Source organism: Quercus robur, chromosome 4 (assembly GCF_932294415.1).
Source record: "Quercus robur chromosome 4, dhQueRobu3.1, whole genome shotgun sequence".
NCBI lineage: Eukaryota > Viridiplantae > Streptophyta > Magnoliopsida > Fagales > Fagaceae > Quercus > Quercus robur.
The window spans coordinates 10,147,688-10,169,994 of record NC_065537.1 but is presented as its reverse complement, the minus strand read 5'-3'; the positions used below and the strand labels follow the sequence as shown (position 1 = coordinate 10,169,994).

The 22,307-nt window shown below is 35.0% G+C and overlaps 1 protein-coding gene across 1 annotated transcript in view; it reads left to right on the top strand.

Moving 5' to 3' along the window:
• Nucleotides 1-68: 68 nt before the first annotated feature.
• LOC126720539 (cysteine-rich repeat secretory protein 38-like) overlaps nucleotides 69-22,307 on the top strand; it is a 142,294-nt gene continuing 120,055 nt past the window's right edge. The window contains exon 1 of the mRNA XM_050423056.1: nucleotides 69-639. Within this exon, the coding sequence (XP_050279013.1) occupies nucleotides 109-639 (531 nt within the window). The 5' untranslated portion in view covers nucleotides 69-108. The remainder of the gene's footprint in view (nucleotides 640-22,307) is intronic.

The following is a 22,307-nucleotide window of genomic DNA, read 5'->3' as shown; positions in this document are numbered from 1 at the left end:
TCAGCATTTTCTACTCAGACTTGGCCAAAATTTGAAAAGTCTTGTCTATTTATAGAGTTCTTGGAGAGAATTACACACCCACAAAACCAACCTTCAATTTCATTCAACATGTTGTGCTCAAAATATATTTCTGTCAGCTTTCTATTACTCAGCCTCTCCCTCTATGCAGTCAATTGTGCAGACCCATTATACCATTTTTGTTTTAGCCAGGAAAACTTCACTGCCAATAGCCCTTATGGTACAAACTTGAATGGCTTGCTTAAACTTTTGTCCACCAAAGTTCCTTCAAAAGGGTTTGGGCTCAGCTCGACTGGGCAAGGCCGAGCTCAAGCAAATGGTTTAGCCCTATGCCGAGGTGATGTCTCAAAAACAAACTGTAAGACCTGTGTCATTGATGCAGGCAAAGAGCTTGGTGATCGTTGTCCTTATAAAAAAGGAGCGATAATTTGGTATGATAACTGCCTTTTAAAGTACTCGAACATACATTTCTTTGGAGAAATCGATAACAAAAACAAGTTCTACATGTGGAACGTCCAAGATGTAGACAATCCCACTTCATTCAATCCAAAAGTTAAGGATTTGTTAAGCAGGTTATCTAATAAAGCTTATGCCAATCCAAAATTCTATGCTACCGGGGACCTAAAGCTTGATTCATCAAGCAAACTATATGGTTTGGCTCAATGCACCAGGGACCTTTCAGGTCTTGATTGTAAGAAGTGTCTTGATACTGCGATTAGTGAACTTCCCAACTGTTGCGATGGAAAACGAGGTGGGCGAGTTGTTGGTGGCAGTTGTAACGTTAGATATGAACTTTATCCCTTTGTTGATGCCTAGACTGTTATGGTTTCCTATGTTTATGCATGAAACTGTGTAATGTAATATGTTTAAAAATAAATAAAATTGTCCAATGAGACAACTTATCTTTGCTTCGTCACTTGTTTAATTTTGGCCAATTGTAATCATTTAGTTGGATTTTCGGTACTTAGATGTTGAAATTTTGCATGGGGCAGGGGTTTTGCTAAATATTGTTATTTAAAAATACTCGGCAAAATCTTTTTTAGAATTTTTGTTTGACCTTGGTTGAGTTCTTTTTGTGTAAAGCCATATCTCTACCACGGGAGGGATGATAACTAAAAGGGAAAAATGTTTCACACTAAAATCAAATATGTGTGACAAATTGACAATTAATATATAAAAGAAGGCTCTTTTGTTCTGGTACTTCAGGTTAAGTAACATGTTTGAGCACTCAAACATGTTACTTAAGCTTGGTAAAAGAGTGTAATTAAAGTTTGTGTATGTTTAGTAGTTCGTTTTTCACACACACATATACACACAAATATCATATTAATTACGCCAAAAGAAATACATACTTTCCAAGAAATTTAAAACAATCCTTATTGCAAGCCAAATTTCAAGTTTTCGCATTAAACACAAATCAATTAAAAATAAGAAAATAGATAATTAAATAAAGGTAAAATAAAGCCAGCAGTAGTTGCTAGTTGGTAGGATGTGTTTAAGATGATCATAGGCACGCTCAAATGGACCACAAAAGTAAGGCAAAATAAAAGTTAGTTGAGAGTTAATTGTGATAAATGATAGACATATAGTAGCAATTGTAGTAATAGTTGAAGTAATTGATTAAAAGTAAAAATAATATGAAGAGTGGCAATTTTATTTATAATGGGTTACCGTGTAGTGGGGTTATTTTGTGGCAGTGGGGGTGTTTATTTTTTCTTATTTCCTTTTTAAGGATAATATATAAAAAAAAAAAAAAAAAAAAAAAAAGTGTAGAATAGTTTTAAAGACGTGGTATACTAGGAGATTGGTCGTATTTTGTAGGTTGTGTTTTAGGTGAAAAATACAAATTTATTTTTACTGAGTTGTTCCCAAATTTTGTCTTAACTTAAATCGAAGGGTATATTTGAACCAACAAAATATCTATTTCAAATTGGAGACACCTCTTGAATAGTAGTATAGATTATAATGTATCAATTTTTATTATTTAACTTGTCGCGGATCTCGCACGTTGCGTGTTATAATATTTATAAAATAGTCTCATTATTGTATATATTTTTCAATTTATAATAATTTAATAAATAGTAATGTAATTCATAATCATATTTTCATTTATTATAACGACAATTACAAATGTAATATATATAATATGGGGGCCGGTTAATCAATAAATTATTAAAACCATGTTCATTGGGCCTGTGGCCCATCTGATGACGTAAAACTGTCTGATGAGGCCCATATCAGGTTATAAGGGTAACCAAATGAAAAGAAGAGTAGATATCACGTGAGGTGAGTTCAGTATTTGTCCGAGGACCAAATCCTTCTTGGCAATATGTGTCCGAGGACGATCTGAGCACCATATCGTTACAAACACACTTCAGAGCTACATTACCACTAAAGATGGGACATGGGACCAAGGGTAAGAAATAAAAGGTAAACAAATATTTTTAACAACAGCTACCTCCGCATTAATTGTCTCTCAACCAACTCTCTGGCCGCATTAATGTGGAGGTGATGCCTGAATAGTGATGAAGCAGCCTTACAGCTGCTAGTTGGAGGTTCCAGAAGGTGTTGGATGGGACAGAAAGGGATCCCCCGAACCCAACTTACACGTGTGTGGTGAAGATGATACCAAGAGGGCAGTATATAACATAGAAGAATGCATTGAGAAAAGGGGAGCGGGACTTCTAAACAAATGGTACTTAGAAGAAAACCTTATAAAATAAGAACTTAGCTTGATTAAAGAAGAAATTGATGGTAATATTTGTGTTAATCCATCTAACAACGTTAAGTTTAATCGTTTTTCTCTTGAAGTTAATCTAGTTATTCTATATCCACACTCTACAAATTTATTATTTAGGCCGTTAGCGTTTGAACCCAATACGAGTTTGGGATCAATACAATTTGAGTCCTTACATATAATTTATGTCGTATCAAAATCAAAACAATACAAATTTTCTTAGGAATTCAAAAAGTGAGTTAGTGAAAATATTAATTTTTTAATAAAATTTATTTATAATATTTTGTATATCATCAAAAAGTATATAAAATTTGGAAATTATTCTTTTAGTTTCAAACAAACTTTCTTAGACCCAATTTTTTCTACCATACAATCAAAAACACAGAGAAACATAACTTAAAAAAATTAATAAAACTCATCAAAACTATAGTTTAAAATAAAAAAAAAATAAAAAATAAAAAGAAAGGAAAAAAATAAAAGATTGTAACAATTTTTCCTTTTAAAAAAAACAAAGAGTACAAATCCAAAGGAAGAAAAAAGTAGAGAAAGTTTTTTTGAAAAAAGAATTATTGTGTTACTGCTGTCATAATCTAATCTAACTTCTAACCCTATGTGAAAAATAAATAGATAAATAAAAAATTTTAAACAAAAATTTGAATTTGTTTCCTTAAAAATCTCAAACAATACATTAATAAGATAAGGAAATTGACGAATAATATATAATATTCGTAAACACTTAAAACAATTATTCAAGCATCTAAGAACATCATATAAAAAATACATAAGAATTTACTACTAATTTGTTCAAAAGCATATTTTTAAATAGTGAAAGAAAATTGCACAAAGTCCATTGTCTTCAATTGAACAAATTGTTCTTCATCAATTTTTTCAAACAATCATGTAGTTTTCCAAATAAGCTAAAACCTGACAACAACACAAAATATAACATATTACAATATGATTTTTTTTCCCCTAAATTAGATCAACAGCAAACACCATTCATTAAAAGTTTTTAGAGTTGTAAATAAAATGATAAAAAAATATATATATATATTTGCATCAAGGAACATATATGAATTATTCAATAATAGGACAATGAGGGTACAACCTCTTGTTGGAGATCCTCCTATAGGCAGCTATCAAGTTGTATCTTTTCTACCACTAATGATTAAGTAAGACCCATGAATATTTTTTTATCCTTCTTTGATTTCATTTTTCAATTATAAATAGTGAAAAGTAGAATTCTAAAAAACACAAATATTCATCAATCTAAGGTAGAAATACAACTAAAATAATAATAAAAAATCCAACAAAAAATGGAAAAACAAAATTGAGAGAGAGAGAGAGAGAGAGAGAGAAAGAGAGAGATAACCTTTTTTTGAATGAGAAAAATATGCATAAAATGGAAGAGAGTGGCAAATCTATATATATATATATATATATATATATATAATAGGTGAAATTTGAAAGTTCAAAAACGTGTACAAAAACACTTTTGAACGTTTAGACCCCCAAAAATCAATTTAATCAACACAAGCAATATGTTAAACAACTAGTGTGCGGAAACTTAACATATGCTATAACATGGAATTGATTAAACAACTATCTAAGCCACAACAAAATAAACCACAGCAGATAATGTAAAGGTAGAGATAGAGAGGAAGGAAGATGCAAACACAGCGATAACACCAGATATGTTATCGAAGAGGAAACCGAAGACCTCGGCGAAAAACCTCTCCGCCGCCCTCCAAGCGGTAATCAATCCACTAGAAAATACAGTTGGGATACAAGGACAGCAATAGACCCTCCAAGCCTAATCTACCCAATGCACCTAAGCCCTCCAAGCTTCTTGCTCCAACGAGGTTGCGCCGAACCTTTTTCTTTTCTAGCTTTCCGGATTCCGCTACTACACCGTAGCATCAACCAATGAATATTGGCTCCTTCCTAACTGCTTCCCAGAACTCCAAACGTCTGTCTCACAGAGATGATAATGGTGAGAACCAGGTTTGGTATAATGGCCTCTCAAGGATTTGACAATGGAGAGGAAGAGAGTGAGGGAATTTGATGAGACTCTAAGGTAGAGATTGTGGGTGAAACAATCTGGTTTTTCTTTAGGGTTTCTCTCTCAAAATTCTCTCTGGAAGCTCTCTTTCAATCGTGGGTTAAAAGGGTATTTATACTGAAGAGGAGTGGAATGCGAAACGTCAGGTTTTTTCCAAAACAGGGGTGGCTCGCGGCTTGACCTCGCGGCTTGACTGAGTCGCGAGTTCTAGTCGCGAGTTAACCGTATGGCCAGTTGTCCTGTTTTGTCCTGTAGTGCTCCAGCTAGCATGACTGTTCATCTTCCAGCATGCTTGGCACGTGTGCATCTTCTGGCGGGTTGAAGCCGCGAGTCCAGTCGCGAGTCCCAGCCGCGACACTCTGTTTTCTTGCACACTCTTGAGCAATCTTCACACTATCTCACTCACTACCCTTACAACAATCCCACCTAAATACAGGGTTACTAAATCCTGAATTACAAGCAAATTTGGCACGGAATAAAGCCAATTAGATGGTTGAATAAATTCAACCTTACAATCTCCCCCTTTGGCTATTCCGTGACAAAACCCTAAAACAGACTCTAGACTTAACATGTGAGTTGGGAACAGTTGATCAAAACTCACTCACACCTAATTCTAGAAGCTGTGAAGCACTTGAATCATATGAACATAAACTCCTGAAACACAACAATACACCATGATCATTGTAAGCAGAAAATTATAAATGCATATGAAACAGGCAAAAAGAGATCAAGCATAAGATGGAGTTAATGAACAAACCATGGCTTGATCAACCAAGTGAACACCACAAGGTAGTGATCACAGTGTTCATTCACACTTGGAATGAACACAAGGACATACAAGCTAACAAGCACAAAGCAAGACACTTGTATGTTCAACACTCAACCAATGCATAGCTCACATGGCATATGCATCTAGGAACAATCCTACAAGGGCACAAGAGTGACAGTACAACAATCACAATGCAGAACATTTAGATTAAAGTACTGATTTCAACATAGCATAAAGGCTGCACTTAAGCATGGTACATACCACAAGGCCTACAAACTATACATAAAACATAAACCCTAAAAGCTTACAAAAGCATATGGGTACAAACACATTATATATTGAATAAAAACTTAAACAATATAAACTAAGAGTGCATAAAGTTTCTCCCCTTCAAAGTGATTAAAGTTTCTCCCCTTCAAAGTGATGAGAAGCTGTGATGCACTTGGAACATATTTATACTTGTACCCTGAAACACTTGCACAAACCACATTAGACCCTCAAGGTAAAGCAAGTAATAAATGACAAGTATAGAAATGACTACAATGATCACATAGCAAAGCAAATGATCATCTGAACATGCATTCAATGAAGTATAATAACATAGGGATATATGCATGTCCAAAGCACAAACATGATGCAATGAGAACACCAAAGCATAACACAAAGCACCATAAAGCCAACAAGAAAACAAACAAAACAAGGTTTTCTAGTTAACACAATGTCTTCTCCCCCTTGGTATATGCATCTCCCCTATGGAATATCTCTCCCCCTACAAATGTGCATGAGAAATAGAATTTCTCCCCCTAAGGATGTGCACAAGAGTCATATAGAAAAGACAAAATACTCCGAAACATTCTCTAGAGTATACTCTCCCCCTTTTTGTCAGGAATAGACAAAGGGTCAAGAAGAAACAAGGGCAAGAGATGAAGGTACGAACAATGCCAATGATGCATGAGGGGAAAAATTTTTTTTTTTGAAAACAACTTTGAAAATAACCCTCAATATGCAAAACACGCGATTTTCGCGACTGAGTTAAGTCGCCAGGGCAAGCCGCCAAAACGCTCAAAGACAAAATTTTGAAAAATTTTCTAAGTGTTTTTCGCGACTGGAGGGTCTACCCGCGAGGGAGTCGCGAGCTGAGCCGCCAAAATCTCTGAGTAACCCTCGCGACTGGACCTTCCACTCGCGAACAAGATGCCAAAAATGACCCGCGAAGACGCGACTGAGTCTCGCGACTTGACTTACCCGCGACTAAGTCGCCAAAACAGGGCAAAACTGGGTTTCTTGAAAAATTTCAGATTTTTTAACAAAAATACTTTCCAAAAACACCTAAAACACTCAAAAATCTTTTTGGCTTGAATTAACAAAGATTGAGCATGTGAAAACACATTTCATCAAGTACAATCACACAAATGAATGTGGCATTTATTGAACATAAACTTGTGTGTTGTGTGTGGATATCAACAATGAAATAATCCTTAGTCTAATGTGAAGCTTCAATGATCAATTCAACCAAGGCATACATAATTAGCACTAGATCAAGTGATCCATCTCAATTATAGAAATATGTATATATGACCTCCCACAAAACTTGATAACATATCTTGGAGCTTTACATTTGACTCCATAACATTTGATCATTTTGATCTCTTGAGACAATCGCCTCTCATTGTGAGAGTGATATTTGATATTTCACTTTAATGAACAAGCCTTTGGCTTTTTGAATAAACATTCTCTTTAATATAAGGTCGCTTACCCTTTTTCCTAGTCGAATACTAGAATGTGCGACAGGCTTTTGCAGCTCAATATCTCTTTTCATTTGGAGATTTACATTTAGTGAGCTCTTCTTAGCAAAAACAAAAATAAAGAGTGGGAAGATATATAGACACAAGTCTATGCAAGTTTCAAGATCAACATAACCATTCACTAATCATTCATGACAAGTTTGAAGATCTATTTACAACAATCACATAGATTTCAAGATTTCTTCCACAGTGATATGAGTGCAAAGAAACAAGCAATGCTCGAAAATGCACAAAGCCATTAGCACAAAGGTACAAGGCAAAACAAGTTTTGAGACAAAACTCAACAGCGTCGATCAAGCTTTTTGATTTTCTACTTTTTATGTGGTTTTGGATTTTTACACACACAAACCAAAGACATAAAAGTAAGATCAAAACAAAAACAAAAAAATGCATATAAAGATATGCATGATGCACAAATGCATGACAATGAAGCATCTAATGCATGAAGGGTCCTACAAAGATCGAAAGAATTAGATCAAGGACCAAAGGAGCAAAAGCTCAACCATAGGAACCCTTCCTCATCCAAACAGAACAATTGTTTGGAATGAGTGTCTCATGAGAAGTGAGACGAGGGTTGGAAGAATGAGAACCGGAGATGCACATAGTCAAGGAGTTAAGAGTATTAAACATTTTCTTTAGCAACATGCTATTTTCACTCAAATCCAGTTTACTCTTTTTAGCACAACTTCCAAAAAGCTCAAGTTTCTCTTTTCTTTTGATTCTCTTAAGAGCTTGAAACTTAGAGTAATGAGGTCTTAGATGACCAAAGGCACCACAATGGTGACAAATAATGTGTTTAGGTCCACTAGGCTTTTTGGGAATGGATCTAGCAACATGGTTTTGTTCCCTCTTCAACTTATGACATTGAGGTCTTATATGACCAATCACACCACAATGGTGGCAAGTTGGAACAAACTTAGATCCATCCAAAGCCTTAGGTTGAGACCTAAACGAAGGCTTTGACTTAACAGCCTTTCTCTTCACCTTTTGATTTCTTTTATGTGGAGGAATGTACACCGATTTGTCCTTTAAGGTAGAACACACACTAGGCACAAAATCAGGTACCACAACATGATTGCAACAAACATTATCATCCTTTTTAACAATAGGTTCAGCAATCAAACACTTGGCATGCATCTTAAGAGATTCATTTTCACATTTAAGATCATCAACAAGTTTGTTAGACAAAACAAGTTTAGCATCCAAGTCCATATTCAAACATTCAAACTCTTTCAGCTTTTCAAGAGAAATTTCAGCAAGTTTTTTATATTTCTCAACCAATTTGTTGGATTCATTGAGCTTAGCAATCAAATCATCCTTTTCACAAAATAACTTGCTCAAATTCTTTTGAAACTTCTTAGCATTTTTCTTGAAGAGTTTGTCAACAACACCCATAGATTCAAATAACATGTCATCACACTTATGAGGATTAACACTCATAGAGGCATTTTCACAAACACGTGGCATGTTACATTCATCACCAACCAAATCATGCAAAGAGTCATACAAAGCACAATCCATGGCAAATAAACACAAGGGGTCAAGGATCACACTTAGGTATTTAAACCACAACAAGTGTACCCGCTCTGATACCAATTGAAAGTTCAAAAACGTGTACAAAAACACTTTTGAACGTTTAGACCCCCAAAAATCAATTTAATCAACACAAGCAATATGTTAAACAACTAGTGTGCGGAAACTTAACATATGCTATAACATGGAATTGATTAAACAACTATCTAAGCCACAACAAAATAAACCACAGCAGATAATGTAAAGGCAGAGATAGAGAGGAAGGAAGATGCAAACACAGCGATAACACCAGATATGTTATCGAAGAGGAAACCGAAGACCTCGGCGAAAAACCTCTCCGCCGCCCTCCAAGCGGTAATCAATCCACTAGAAAATACAGTTGGGATACAAGGACAGCAATAGACCCTCCAAGCCTAATCTACCCAATGCACCTAAGCCCTCCAAGCTTCTTGCTCCAACGAGGTTGCGCCGAACCTTTTTCTTTTCTAGCTTTCCGGATTCCGCTACTACACCGTAGCATCAACCAATGAATATTGGCTCCTTCCTAACTGCTTCCCAGAACTCCAAACGTCTGTCTCACAGAGATGATAATGGTGAGAACCAGGTTTGGTATAATGGCCTCTCAAGGATTTGACAATGGAGAGGAAGAGAGTGAGGGAATTTGATGAGACTCTAAGGTAGAGATTGTGGGTGAAACAATCTGGTTTTTCTTTAGGGTTTCTCTCTCAAAATTCTCTCTGGAAGCTCTCTTTCAATCGTGGGTTAAAAGGGTATTTATACTGAAGAGGAGTGGAATGCGAAACGTCAGGTTTTTTCCAAAACAGGGGTGGCTCGCGGCTTGACCTCGCGGCTTGACTGAGTCGCGAGTTCCAGTCGCGAGTTAACCGTATGGCCAGTTGTTCTGTTTTGTCCTGTAGTGCTCCAGCTAGCATGACTGTTCATCTTCCAGCATGCTTGGCACGTGTGCATCTTCTGGCGGGTTGAAGCCGCGAGTCCAGTCGCGAGTCCCAGCCGCGACACTCTGTTTTCTTGCACACTCTTGAGCAATCTTCACACTATCTCACTCACTACCCTTACAACAATCCCACCTAAATACAGGGTTACTAAATGCTGAATTACAAGCAAATTTGGCACGGAATAAAGCCAATTAGATGGTTGAATAAATTCAACCTTACAAAATTGATAGAAACTCAAATTCGAATTTTAAATTAAAGTTTCAATTTTGTGCCATGTGTCCTAAATTATTTATTTTTAAAGAGTTTTATTTCTTAATTTTAGAATCAAATATGGGATCACATCATAAATATTCATTCAAATGAGTTATTAAGTACAAAAACCAAAGAGTTTAAAATAAAAAATTGTAAAAATAAATAATAAATAAAAAAAGTGGTTCACAATAATAAAAAAATAATTAAACATGGACAATCCTTACAAAAATTTTTAAAGAGTTAAGAAAATATAAAAATGACTATCAATAGTATTTAAAGTATATATTAGGAATTAAATTATGCATCTTATTATATATCTTTAAGTGTATCCATACATATGCATGGGGTTACAAGCTAATTTATAGCAATAGGAAGAAAATAAGAAGATCCAAAATAAAGGAAGATAAATGGGCAAATTAATAAATAAATTTAAAACTGCCCAAGAGGAATATAAGTAGCCAACACTTTTGTTCTGATTTTCCATTAATATATTATTTAGTTATAATATCAAAATTAAAGTAGATGAATATGTAAAGTTTAAACCGCTTAAAATGAATTTGTAAAGCTAAAACAACCTAAAATGAATTTGTAAACTCAAATTTATATTGTTAATATTGTAAAAAAACTAATTTAAAAAATAAATATGAAAAAGACTAATGATGTAGAGAATGAGGTGGCTTAATAAGAATGTAGCAAAAATAATTGTTATACTTCAACTTTTAAATATAAATATAGAAAAACTTAATATGTTTCACTTATATCAAGTTTCTCTTTGTCCTTTTATTCTCAGGTCAATGGGTTAACATGGTGATAGTATATGAACCTGTGATATGCAGGTGTGCCTCATGACAGATCTATGAATTTGCAGTATTTTCTAGTCTTTGGTAATTTGACATTCATCATATACCCTTTTGGGATGAATAAATAAAGTCAATTATGTTGGCTAATTCATTTGTTTCTTGCTGTCTAGCTTTTATAAAGCTTACTTCCTCATTTTATTTGTCATAGTTTAGGTTGCTCATCATATATTACTATTATAATATATTATTTATTTTCATTATAAAATTCACTTTCTTTGTATTTGTCAAAAGTGGTCAAATAGCAATCTTGTTAAGCATTTTCATCTACAGCTTTATCTTGGTGGTAACTGTCTCATGTTCAACATTATTACATTTCCCTAATACCTTGAACAATTGAGTTCAATTTTAAGAGATTAATGTGGTTACCTTACTGTCAGTTCCGCTCCTATACTGTGAATCTTTATCTTCTGTAGATTTAGTTGTGCCTTATTGACTTGCTGAAAATTGTTTGTTGATGTCCTCGAGCCAAAGTGAAGCTGGTACATAATTTCCAACTTTCCATAAGAGTCTACCATAGAATTTCTTGCTGAATACCTGAGTTTGAATTTGATACTTTGTCAAGAGATTTGGCGGATCTGTATGTCTCAGAACTCATAAAAGGGTTACAAAGTATCACATACTTTTGATGTATGTGGAAACCAATTCCAGTCTTGTATATGTCCTCTGATTCCATTATGGGAAACAGCAATTTATCAAGCTGACCTTTGCTAGATCACACGGTTGAACACATGACTGTAAAAACCCTTTTAAACTCACAAATTCTATAACAAACACTTTGAGAAGAAAGAAACAGAGAGAGAGAGATGAGGCTGAAGATACTTCAAGTATTATACACTGAAAACAGTCTAGATACAAATACAATGAGCGTGCTAGTAAATATATGCATATACAATTGAAGAGAAGTAAAACCAGAGAACATGAGAGGGAAGAAAATGGTTACAACTGCTATACACGTGCTATAACAAACCCACACACGAGCCACAAAACTCACTTGCTTAGTTGTGCATGGAGATGCTTATCTAAGCTACAAAAGATACAAAGTTTAGAAAACTTTGATTCAATGACCATCCAAAGTACACAAGTACCAATGTACACAAACACACACTGTTTTTGTATTTTTCTGATTTTTCAATTTTATTTTTATTTTTATTTTTATATGAAAAACAAAATAAACCAAAACTGAAAAGAAAACAAACAAAAACAAGTTAAAAAAAGCAATGCATAAAACTAGACTGACTCAAAATAATAAAGCAAAACACACAAGTAATGCAAAATAAAAACACGAGGGGGAGAGAGAATAAGTGACAGAATCACTTGGAGCCCTTTTCCTTCCACACCTTGGAAAAACCTTTCCGTTTAGCAAACTCTTGATCCGGTGGTGAGGGGAAAGGATTAAAACTGTTCAAGTTTGAAAGAAACATGAGGGCTTTGAGAAGATCTCCAAGAGGAGCAAAAGAGGATGGAAACTAACTCTGGTCTCCTGACGCAATCATGCTGTTGCTCTTTTGAGTGGCTAACCACTTGTAGCAATTAGGTTAAGTATGTCCAATAGAGCCGCAGTGATGACAAAAATGTTGCTTTTTATGCTTAAGCTTTTGAGAGTTTCCCTTCTTAGCTCTAGGGTTTTTAATCTCTTTCTTATCAAGCTTAGGGGGTGCTCCTAAGATAGATTTACCCTTGTCTATGTTATCACTAGCTAATTCATTTTTAACATCATTGTTCTCAGTTTCAATATTATTAGTAGAAGGAACAAAAATAGTAGTACTAGTAGACGCAATACTAGGAGAAGAGAAATCATACCCTAAACTGGTTCAATCTGAAGCCGATTTCTGAAGACTGAGCATCTAATCGAGCTTAGCACTTGAAGTCCTTTCCAGCTATGCTCTGACTTGGAACAATTTTGCCTCAAGCTTCTTGGTCTTCTCAGCCAAGAAATTTTTCTCAAATCTCAGTGCTCCAATAGTCTGATTGGCTTCATGAAACTTTGTGGAGATTTCTTCTCGCTCAAGCTCCACATCACTAAGCTTCTTGGTGGCCAACCGATACAATTTTTCATGCTTTTCTGAGACCTTTTATAACTTTGCATAGGCTATGTGGATGTCATCTTGTTCATCCATCTTCTCAAACTTAGACTCCACCAATTCCTCTTCTTCATCCACATCTTCAACAATCCCCTCAGTAGGATTTACAGTGGTAGTGAAGGCATTTAGGATTCCATCATCCTCATTATCGAAGTCATCCTCAGGCTTAGTGTCACTCAATGTAGCAGCAAGTGCCTTGCTCTTTCGGATGGTCTTGAGAATATAAGGCACTCTTGTTTCATATGATCGAAACCTTGACACCCAAAGCACTTTGGTCCTGAGGGTACAGTGTACTGACCGCTATCCCTAGCATCTTTCTTCCCTTTGTCTTGACTCTTGAATTGCGAAGAATTGGATCGCATTCGGTCCTTGTCGAATCCTTTCGCATTGGCAATCTTCATAAACTTCTTGAATTGTCTCATGATATAGGATTTTATCTTAGAATCTCATCGTCTGAAAACTCATTTGTGTCATTGCTCTTGGCTTTCAAAGCCATGCTCTTACTCTTGCTTGATTTCCCTATTCTCATCAAACCCAACTCATAGGTTTACAGATTTCCAACCAGCTCAGTCAAAGGAATTCTGTCAATATCCTTTGATTCCTCAATGACAGTGATCTTGGCATGGAATCTCTCAGGTAGAGATCTGAGCACCTTTCTCACAATCTTGGGTTCAGGAATGGTTTCCCCAAGATTAAATGTTGAGTTTACTATGTCTTTGAACTTGGCATAGAACTCATCGAATGACTCATCCTTCTCCATCTTAATCTCTTCAAAGCTTCTAGTGAGTCTCTGAAGTTTTGAATCCTTGATAGCCTTGGTTCCTTCATAGGTTGTCTAGAGAATGGTCCATGCTTTCTTAGCAGTTTTAGTAAAGGATATCTTCTTGAATTCCTCATTCGTGACTACACTGAATAGAGCATTCAATGCCTTGCTATTGAAGTTTGCCACCTTGATCTTAGCATCAACCCAGTCAGCTGATGCTTCCATAGGCTTAGTCCAACCTATCTCTACAACTTGCCACACTTTCTCATCTAAAGACTGCAAGAAAGCTCTTATGCGTACTTTCCAATATGTATAGTTAGTGTCATCAAATAAAAAAGGTATAATAAGAGATTGTCCTCTATCCATGACAAATAGGGGTCAATGGATCACACAACAAAGATTAACCCTAATCAGAGTATGTCTGCTCTGATACCACTTGATAGACCAAAAATGTACTAACCCCTTGTGATGAATTAATTGATTAATTAGCCAAGTTTATTAATTAATCAAATTAACATGCAAAGCGTGTGGTAGCATAAACAAATCACCAATTAACTAAACTATGCAACAGAAAATAAATTAACACGGTGATTTGTTTACGAATGGGGAAAAACTACACGGCAAAAACCCCACCGGCTGATTTTAAGGTCACCACTCCCGAGAATCTGCTATTACAGCAGCTTCTTCAAGAGAAAGAAGAAATAGGGCTGCCCTATAGTGGCATTCTAAAATGCTGCTATAGCCTTTTTTAAAAAAAAAAAAAAAAAAAAAAAAAAAAATTGGTCTATTATGACGTTTCTAAACACCACTATAGGGCAGACCTATAGTGGTGTTCTAAAACGCAGTTATAGCCTTTTAAATTTTTTTTTTTTTTAAAAGGTCTATAGTGGCATTTAGAAACGCCACTATAGGTCTATAGTGACGGTACTATAGTGGCATTTCACAAATGCCACTATAGGCCTAGTTTTTTGTAGTGCACTACTATGGCTTTCATCCCCCCCTCAAACGAATAGGGAATTTTCACATGAGTTTGGAGGTAAGCCAATTAAAACGTGGAGAAGGAAGACCTTTGGTAAACAGATCAGTAAGCTGATCATGAGTAGAGATGAATTTAATCAACAAATCATGCCTAAGAACCTTTTCACAAACAAAATGATAATCAACCTCAATGTGCTTGGTCTGAGCATGAAACATAGGATTAGATGCAATAACCAGAGCACTGACATTATCACACCAGAGACGAGGAGGATGAGGAAGGAAAAGACCAAAATCATGAAGAAGCATCCTAATCCAATACAATTCAGCAGTAGTGGATGCCAAAGCACGATATTCTGCCTCTGTGGATGAACGAGAAACAATGCCTTTGTCACGTCCCAAACCCGATGCCTAGATTTGTGACCATGACTGGCATGTTAATATCAAGTTTAAACCTGATAATAACAAGAACCAACTAAACTTTTACAAAACTTTTAAAAAAGCTTCCCTCTTTCTTTTCATTCTTGTTTCTTTACTTCTTGATATAACTTTTCACTTGATATTCAGAGCATCTACACTGTACTCAAAGAATAATATAATTCACTAGTCATTCAATTTCCACACATCCACATAATACATCTCTTAATATTTTAAGGTACACAACTTTCATTACATCCTAAAATACACAATATGACAAAGCTAAACATCAAATTGCTAATTTGGGATCTATACTTCTAAAACTAAAACCAGCTCCTTCAAAAACTCGACTAAGGCTCCCTCTGCCCTAGAATAAAACTTGTTGACTGAAAGAGCAGAAGGGGTGAGCTACACAGCTCAATAACGGTAAGATACACAAGAATTTAATAAGAATGCATGTAAATCAAATCATTTCATTTTATAAATATTCAGATAGAAGAACATCTTTTCATGCATAGTATTTTATACTATTCATAATAATAACTTATACGCTCTTCATAGGAAAATAATTGTTCTCTTTTTTCTTATCAGAATAATATTTCCAAAACCTTTCAGATTTAATTTCTTTCATTTCTTACAAAGTCACCAAATACAATATTGATTGCTTTAAATCATATACATACATACATACATACATACATACATACATATATATATATATTCTCATTACAAAATAATCATTTTGACTTAAATCAGATAATTCATAACTTCATCTTAAATTAGAAACATCTTGACGAATAAGAAAACTTTTCTTTATAAACTTCTTCTCATAAAATATTATAACTTTCATAGTCATAAAACTTAACGTTTCATAAAGAACCAATATCTAATGATTTTTTAACATAAACTAGTACTTTCATCAGAAGCTTTATCTTTATAGAAGACTAAAACATTTTCATCAAATTCTTTATCTTTAAAGCACAACAGAACTTCAGAAATTTTTACCTTTAGGCTGTGTTTGGTTGGGAGGATTATAGGGAGGATGGAAAACTTTGGATGGAAAATGGGATGAAAAACAGTGTTTTCCACTGTTTGGGAAGCAAAGGAAAACTGGGACAGATGGAAAATGGGATGGATTATTTTTCACCCGGACCCACAATTATTTTCCTCCCAAATCGGGAGGAAAACTGTGGAGAGAAAACTTCTCACTGTGCAATTACTGGACTGCCCTCTCCCAACGTCTACAAATTCATCAACAGCACACCCATATTCATCAATAGCACACCCATATCAAACCCAGAAAATCAACAGCACACCCATATTCATCAAACCCATGTAAAAATTCATCAAACCCATATACAAATTCATATAAATAATCAATCCGAAATTGAAAAAGAAGAAGAAAGAAAGAAGAAGATGCTGAAGAAAATGCCAAAATCACCATTTTCTCCACCCAAAATTTTTGCTATCTCCGCCCAAAATCACTGCCCTTAATCAAACCCAACCCAAAATCATCATCTATAATAAAAGCATAGAACTCAAATTGTAAAAGAAGAAGAGGAAAGAAAAAGATTCTCAAAAACAAAAAAAAAAAACAAAGAAAGAAGGAGAAGAAAGAGAGGCCGAGAATTGATAGAGATAAGAGAGTGTTATGAAAAAAAGGAGGAGGGGTTAGGTGGAGGTAGGTGGGAAATAAAAAAAGAGAAAAGAAATATTATTTTAATAAAGAAAGTGTGTATAATAGACAAATTGATGTGGGTGTTTTGTAAAAATTATGATGTAAAATAGAAAAAGTAAGTTTTACATTATAATAATAAAAATAATAACATAAATATATATATATATATATATATATATAATGTGGTAAATTTTATATTATTTAATAAGTACAAATAAATTTATTTCTTACCTATTATGTAATAAGGGTATAATAGTCAATTTATATAAATTATATTTTTCATCCTTCTCTTTTTCTCTCCAACCAAACAAAAGAGTTTTCCACTCTCCCATTTTTCCACCCCTCCAACCAAACACACAAGAGGGAAAACTAAATATTTTCCATCCTCCCACTTTTCCATCCTTCCACAATTTCCCATCCTTCCACTTTTCCACTCCTCCAACCAAACGGACCCTTAAAGAACAGCTTTTCTTTTCATCAGAAACTTCTTTTCATGAGAGCTTTTAACTTTTCATAATGAATTTAAATAAAATCATTCTCTCATGATCAATAAAATAATATAGTTGTTCATAACATATTGGTTAGTCCATATCTGATAAGTTTGTAATTATTTGCGAGGCTTCCAACACCATTGTGCTAGGCATCCAACATTCCCCACAATGCCAGGTATTCTTGGGATCATACCATAATACATATCTTCAACCATGGGGGTAGGTTGGTGTCCTCCACAAGTTGGCCATTACCAACAAGGGCAACTACAGCAGAGCTCTCCACTTTTAATGGCCAATAAGATAATATTTTCCATGGAAAACCAGTAATTTAACCCTTACTGGCCAAGTTCAAATCACCAGAAGACATAACCTGAAAACATTTCATACTTATACATTATACTAAGATTCATAGTTTGCATAACATTTCATAATAATAGCAAAGCTTATCACCATTAAATATTCTTTATCATAAACTTACACATTCATCTCAAAGCCTATCTCTTAAAATCAAGGAAATCCTAATCCCATCTTAACAAGGTTCCCTAACACAAGATACATTCATCAAACAACATGATGTATCAAATCATAGAGAATCTATTATTTTAATATTCATATTCAGATCATGTCAAACAACTTTAAAATCAATTCAAAATATGTTTGAGATTGGAAACAATGGTGCATACATAAACTTACACAAGGTAACATTCAGCATGAACAAAACAGCTTTATAAAAACAACAGTTGAATGATTTAGAACCCCTCCTTTAGAGTACTAAACCATTATTTTTATATTGATCCAAATGTTGTAAGACCACTTCCATTACAACTATATGTGTCTTAGAATTCATAAAAAATACTCCTAGCATCCTAATTCACTGTATATAATTTAATACATAATTTATCATGCGTAAACACAGAATCTATCACAGTGACAACTTTGCAACATTTTCTTGTAAATTCACAAACAAATTATCAAACGATGGTATTTTCATATGAAACTTAATTCACACACTAGACATATTAGAATACATGAATAAACATCCAATTAACCATAATATCTTCAATCTTTCAAATTACTAACACAAAACCACAATTCAGCTTCTACAATAATATTAGAGAATAAAGAAGGGAAATTAAAGAAAACAATTACACCATCAAATACCCAAAATAAGATGAGGTTTTATTTACTTACTCACAAACTTTGAAGTTGAAACCTTAGGGCTAATCTTTTAATTTCTTTTTTAGAGAGAGATATCTATGATTTTCGATGAAAGAAAAGGAGGGTTGTTGTGAGATGGTGCTGCCAATAAGAACAAAGGAAGAAGAAAACAAAGGAGCAAAGAAAGAAGAAAGAAGAATAGAGAAACAGAAGACTGACTTCAGTGCAGCAACAAAGAAGACGAGAGAAATAACTTGGGTGGGGCACATGCATGCTAAGGGGAAAAAGGGCTGATGACTCCTCCATAACCTTATATTCTATAAAGGCCCAAACTGTAAAATAACTTTGCATATAAACCCTTAGCTTAAACACTTAATTAAACACCAACAATTATATATTTAATAACTTAATCCACTTAATATAGTTTTGTACATACTTAGTATATATTTATAATACAATTAGCCATTCAATTATTTATAATCTTTACAATTCTTCTATTAATTTTAGAAAGTAAGTAACCCAAAATAATAATTAACCACTTGAACACATAGGTTAGCTATAAAGTTGGGTCGGTCAGGGTGTTACAGCCTTGCTTCTTTGCAGACCAAGTGATAGGACAATTGCCAAAAAACACCACAATACCAGTGATAGAACGCCTGTCCATAGGATCTCCAGCCCAATCTGCATCACTATAAGCAGACAAAGAAATGGGACCTGGAGTAAAAGCAATACCACAATGTAGAGTGCCTTGAAGATATCTAAGAATATGTTTAGTAGCTTGAAGATGATTTTGAGTAGTACTTATAAACTAAGAAGCTTGTTAAACAGTAAAGGAGAAGTCTGGTTTAGTAAATGTCAGCTACTGCAAGGCACCAACTAAGCTTCTATAGGATGTAGGATTAGATAACAAAGCACTATCATTAGGAAGAAGATGAAAATTAGGGGAGGAAGGAGTTTTACAAGGCTTGTAGTCAGTCATGCCAAAATTCTTAAGCAAATCAAATGCATACTTGGTATGATGCATAAACAAACCAGTGGAAGTGTAACCAATTTGAAGACCAAGGAAGTAATGAAGCAAACCAAGATCCTTAAGATCAAAATCCTCATCCAATAGCTTGATAAGAGAAGAGACAAAAATAGAATTATTGTTTGTGATAATTATATCATCCACATAAAGTAATAGATAGACAATATAGGAACCATGCCTCAAAATGAAGAGATTACCATCTGCAACTGAAGCACAAAAACCAATATGAAGTAACTAAGAAGTAAAACTCTCAAACCAAGCCCTGGGAGCTTGCTTGAGACCTTAAAGATCTTTGTGAAGGAGGCAGACATGCTTAGGAAAGGCAAGATCAACATAGCCTTGAGGTTGAGCCATATAAACTTCCTCTTTAAGAACACCATGTAGAAAGGCATTACTAACATCTACCTGCCTTAATTCCCAACCAAATTGCACAGCCAAAGCAAGAAGAATACGAACAGTAGCAGGCTTAACAACAGGACTAAAGGTCTCATCATAATCCATGCCAAATTGTTGAAGGTAACCTCTTGCCACTAACCTGGCTTTATACCTAGCAATGGAGCCATCACTATGCCTCTTAAGTTTATTAACCCTTTTGCAAGTTACAATATTCTTATGAGGAGGAAGAGGAACTAGAGACCAGGTGTGTTGCTTCTGTAAGGACTAAAATTTAGCATCCATGGTAGCCACCCATTGAGGGTGTTTAGAAGCAATGGAAAAAGAAGGTGGTTCTGTCATAGTGTAATCACATTGAACCTGCATAACTCTAGGCTTATAGATACCATGCTTTGACCTTGTAATCATAGGATGAGAATTAGTGGAAGTAGGAACAAGGGTAGTAGTGTCAGAAACAATAGATGAGGAAGGTGAAGGATTGACAGAAGTAGGAACAAATAAGGAAGGTGAAGATGGACCAAACACTAAGGAAGGAAAATCTAGAGGAGGAACAACAGGAATAGGACTTGATGGAGATAGGAATGAAGGAATAAGGGAAGAAATGATATTAGGAGGTGAGGAAGAAATGACAGACTCACTAGAGGAAGAATCAAAGGAAGACTCAAACTAGGGAAACCAATTAGACGAAGATAAAGAGAAAGGAATATTAGGATCAGTAAAATTAGAATCATGAGCAAAAGGGAAGAGAGACTCATTAAACAAAACATGACAAGCAATGTAGATTTTGTTAGAAGTAGGATCAAGGCAGATATATCCTTTAGAAAGTGGAGGATAACCAAGAAACACACAAGGTTTAGACCTAGGCTACAGCTTGTTTTTGTTAAAAGGCCGAAGATATGGGTAGCATGCACAACAAAAAGCTTTAAGAGCATGAAGTGATGGTGGTTTGAAATATAGTTTCTCCCAAGGTGAGTGAAAACCTAACACTGAGGAAGGAAGTCTATTTATAAGATAAGTGGCAGTAGAAAAAGCATAAGACCAATAGTTGAGAGGAAGGTGAGACTGATAGAGAAGGGCAAGTCCAGTTTCAACCACATGCCTTTGTTTCCTTTCTGAAACACCATTCTATTTAGGAGTGTGAGGGCATGAAGATTGATGGAGAATACTAGAAGCAGAACAAAAAGATTGAAACTCAGTATTAATGTACCTAGAACCATTGTCAGTCCTTAGAACCTAAGTTCAAAACTAAATTGAGTTTCAACCATGGATTTGTAGTGCTTAAAAACATAAAACAAAAGTTCTTTATGTTTTTAAGCACTTCAAATCCATGGTTCTAGAGCAGAATGGGAAGAAAGAGAGCAGAAACTGAAGTTCATCCTCATCAATCATTGACAAAGAAAGAGAAAAAAATACAGGCTTTAGAGTAGAAAGCAAGATTATAGAACTCGGATGTCCAAGCCTGTGATGCCAGAGCAGATGATGTGGTTTGACAGTGACAAAGGCAGAAGTCTGGAAAGGACTAAAGGAAGGAGTTTAAGATAGATTAGAGAGAGATGGAATAGGATAAACCCCATCTTTACTCAACCCTGCGTAGAGGATCTTCCCCGTTGGCAAATCCTAAATTAAGAACTTATGTGCATCAAAATAACAAAAAGCATTATTTTGGAGACAAAGTTTATGAATAGATAAGAGATTAGAAGCAAGGTCAAGCACTCCTAAAATGTTATCAAGCTTAAAATTATGAGCTAGGGTTTGAAGCTCACCATTACCAATGTGAGTGACTAGCAATTCTTGACCATTGCCAACTATGACAGTCTTAGACCCTTGAACTAGTTGATGCAGAAGAGAAAGTTGTGACAAATTAGGAGTCACATGGGTTGAACATTCTATGTCAATGAGCAAAGAATTGGAAGCTTGAACTTGAGCAGCATTAGCCACCATAAAGGCAAGCCTAGCAGGTGGATGTCTTCCTTGATATGTAAAGTCCATATGATGGTAGCAATCAAGAGCTGGGTGACCACTATTGCCACAAACCTAACAAATTGGCCTACTAGATTGACCTTGATTCTGATTAGGTGATGGCTTAGCTTGATTGAAGTTCTAAAACAGAGAGGAAAACCTAGAATTTCTTGGATTGAAATTGCTTGGATTGAAACTCTGAAACTGATTAGGACTAGAATAGCCACTTCCACCATAGTTGGAACCTCCAGAATTATGACCATTACCATGAGCACCTCCTCTTCCTCATTTAAATCCTTGAGAATGAAAATTCGCCGCCATAGCCATAGAAGCTGAATCAACATTAGTAGACCTCTTCTTGATAGCTCTCTCT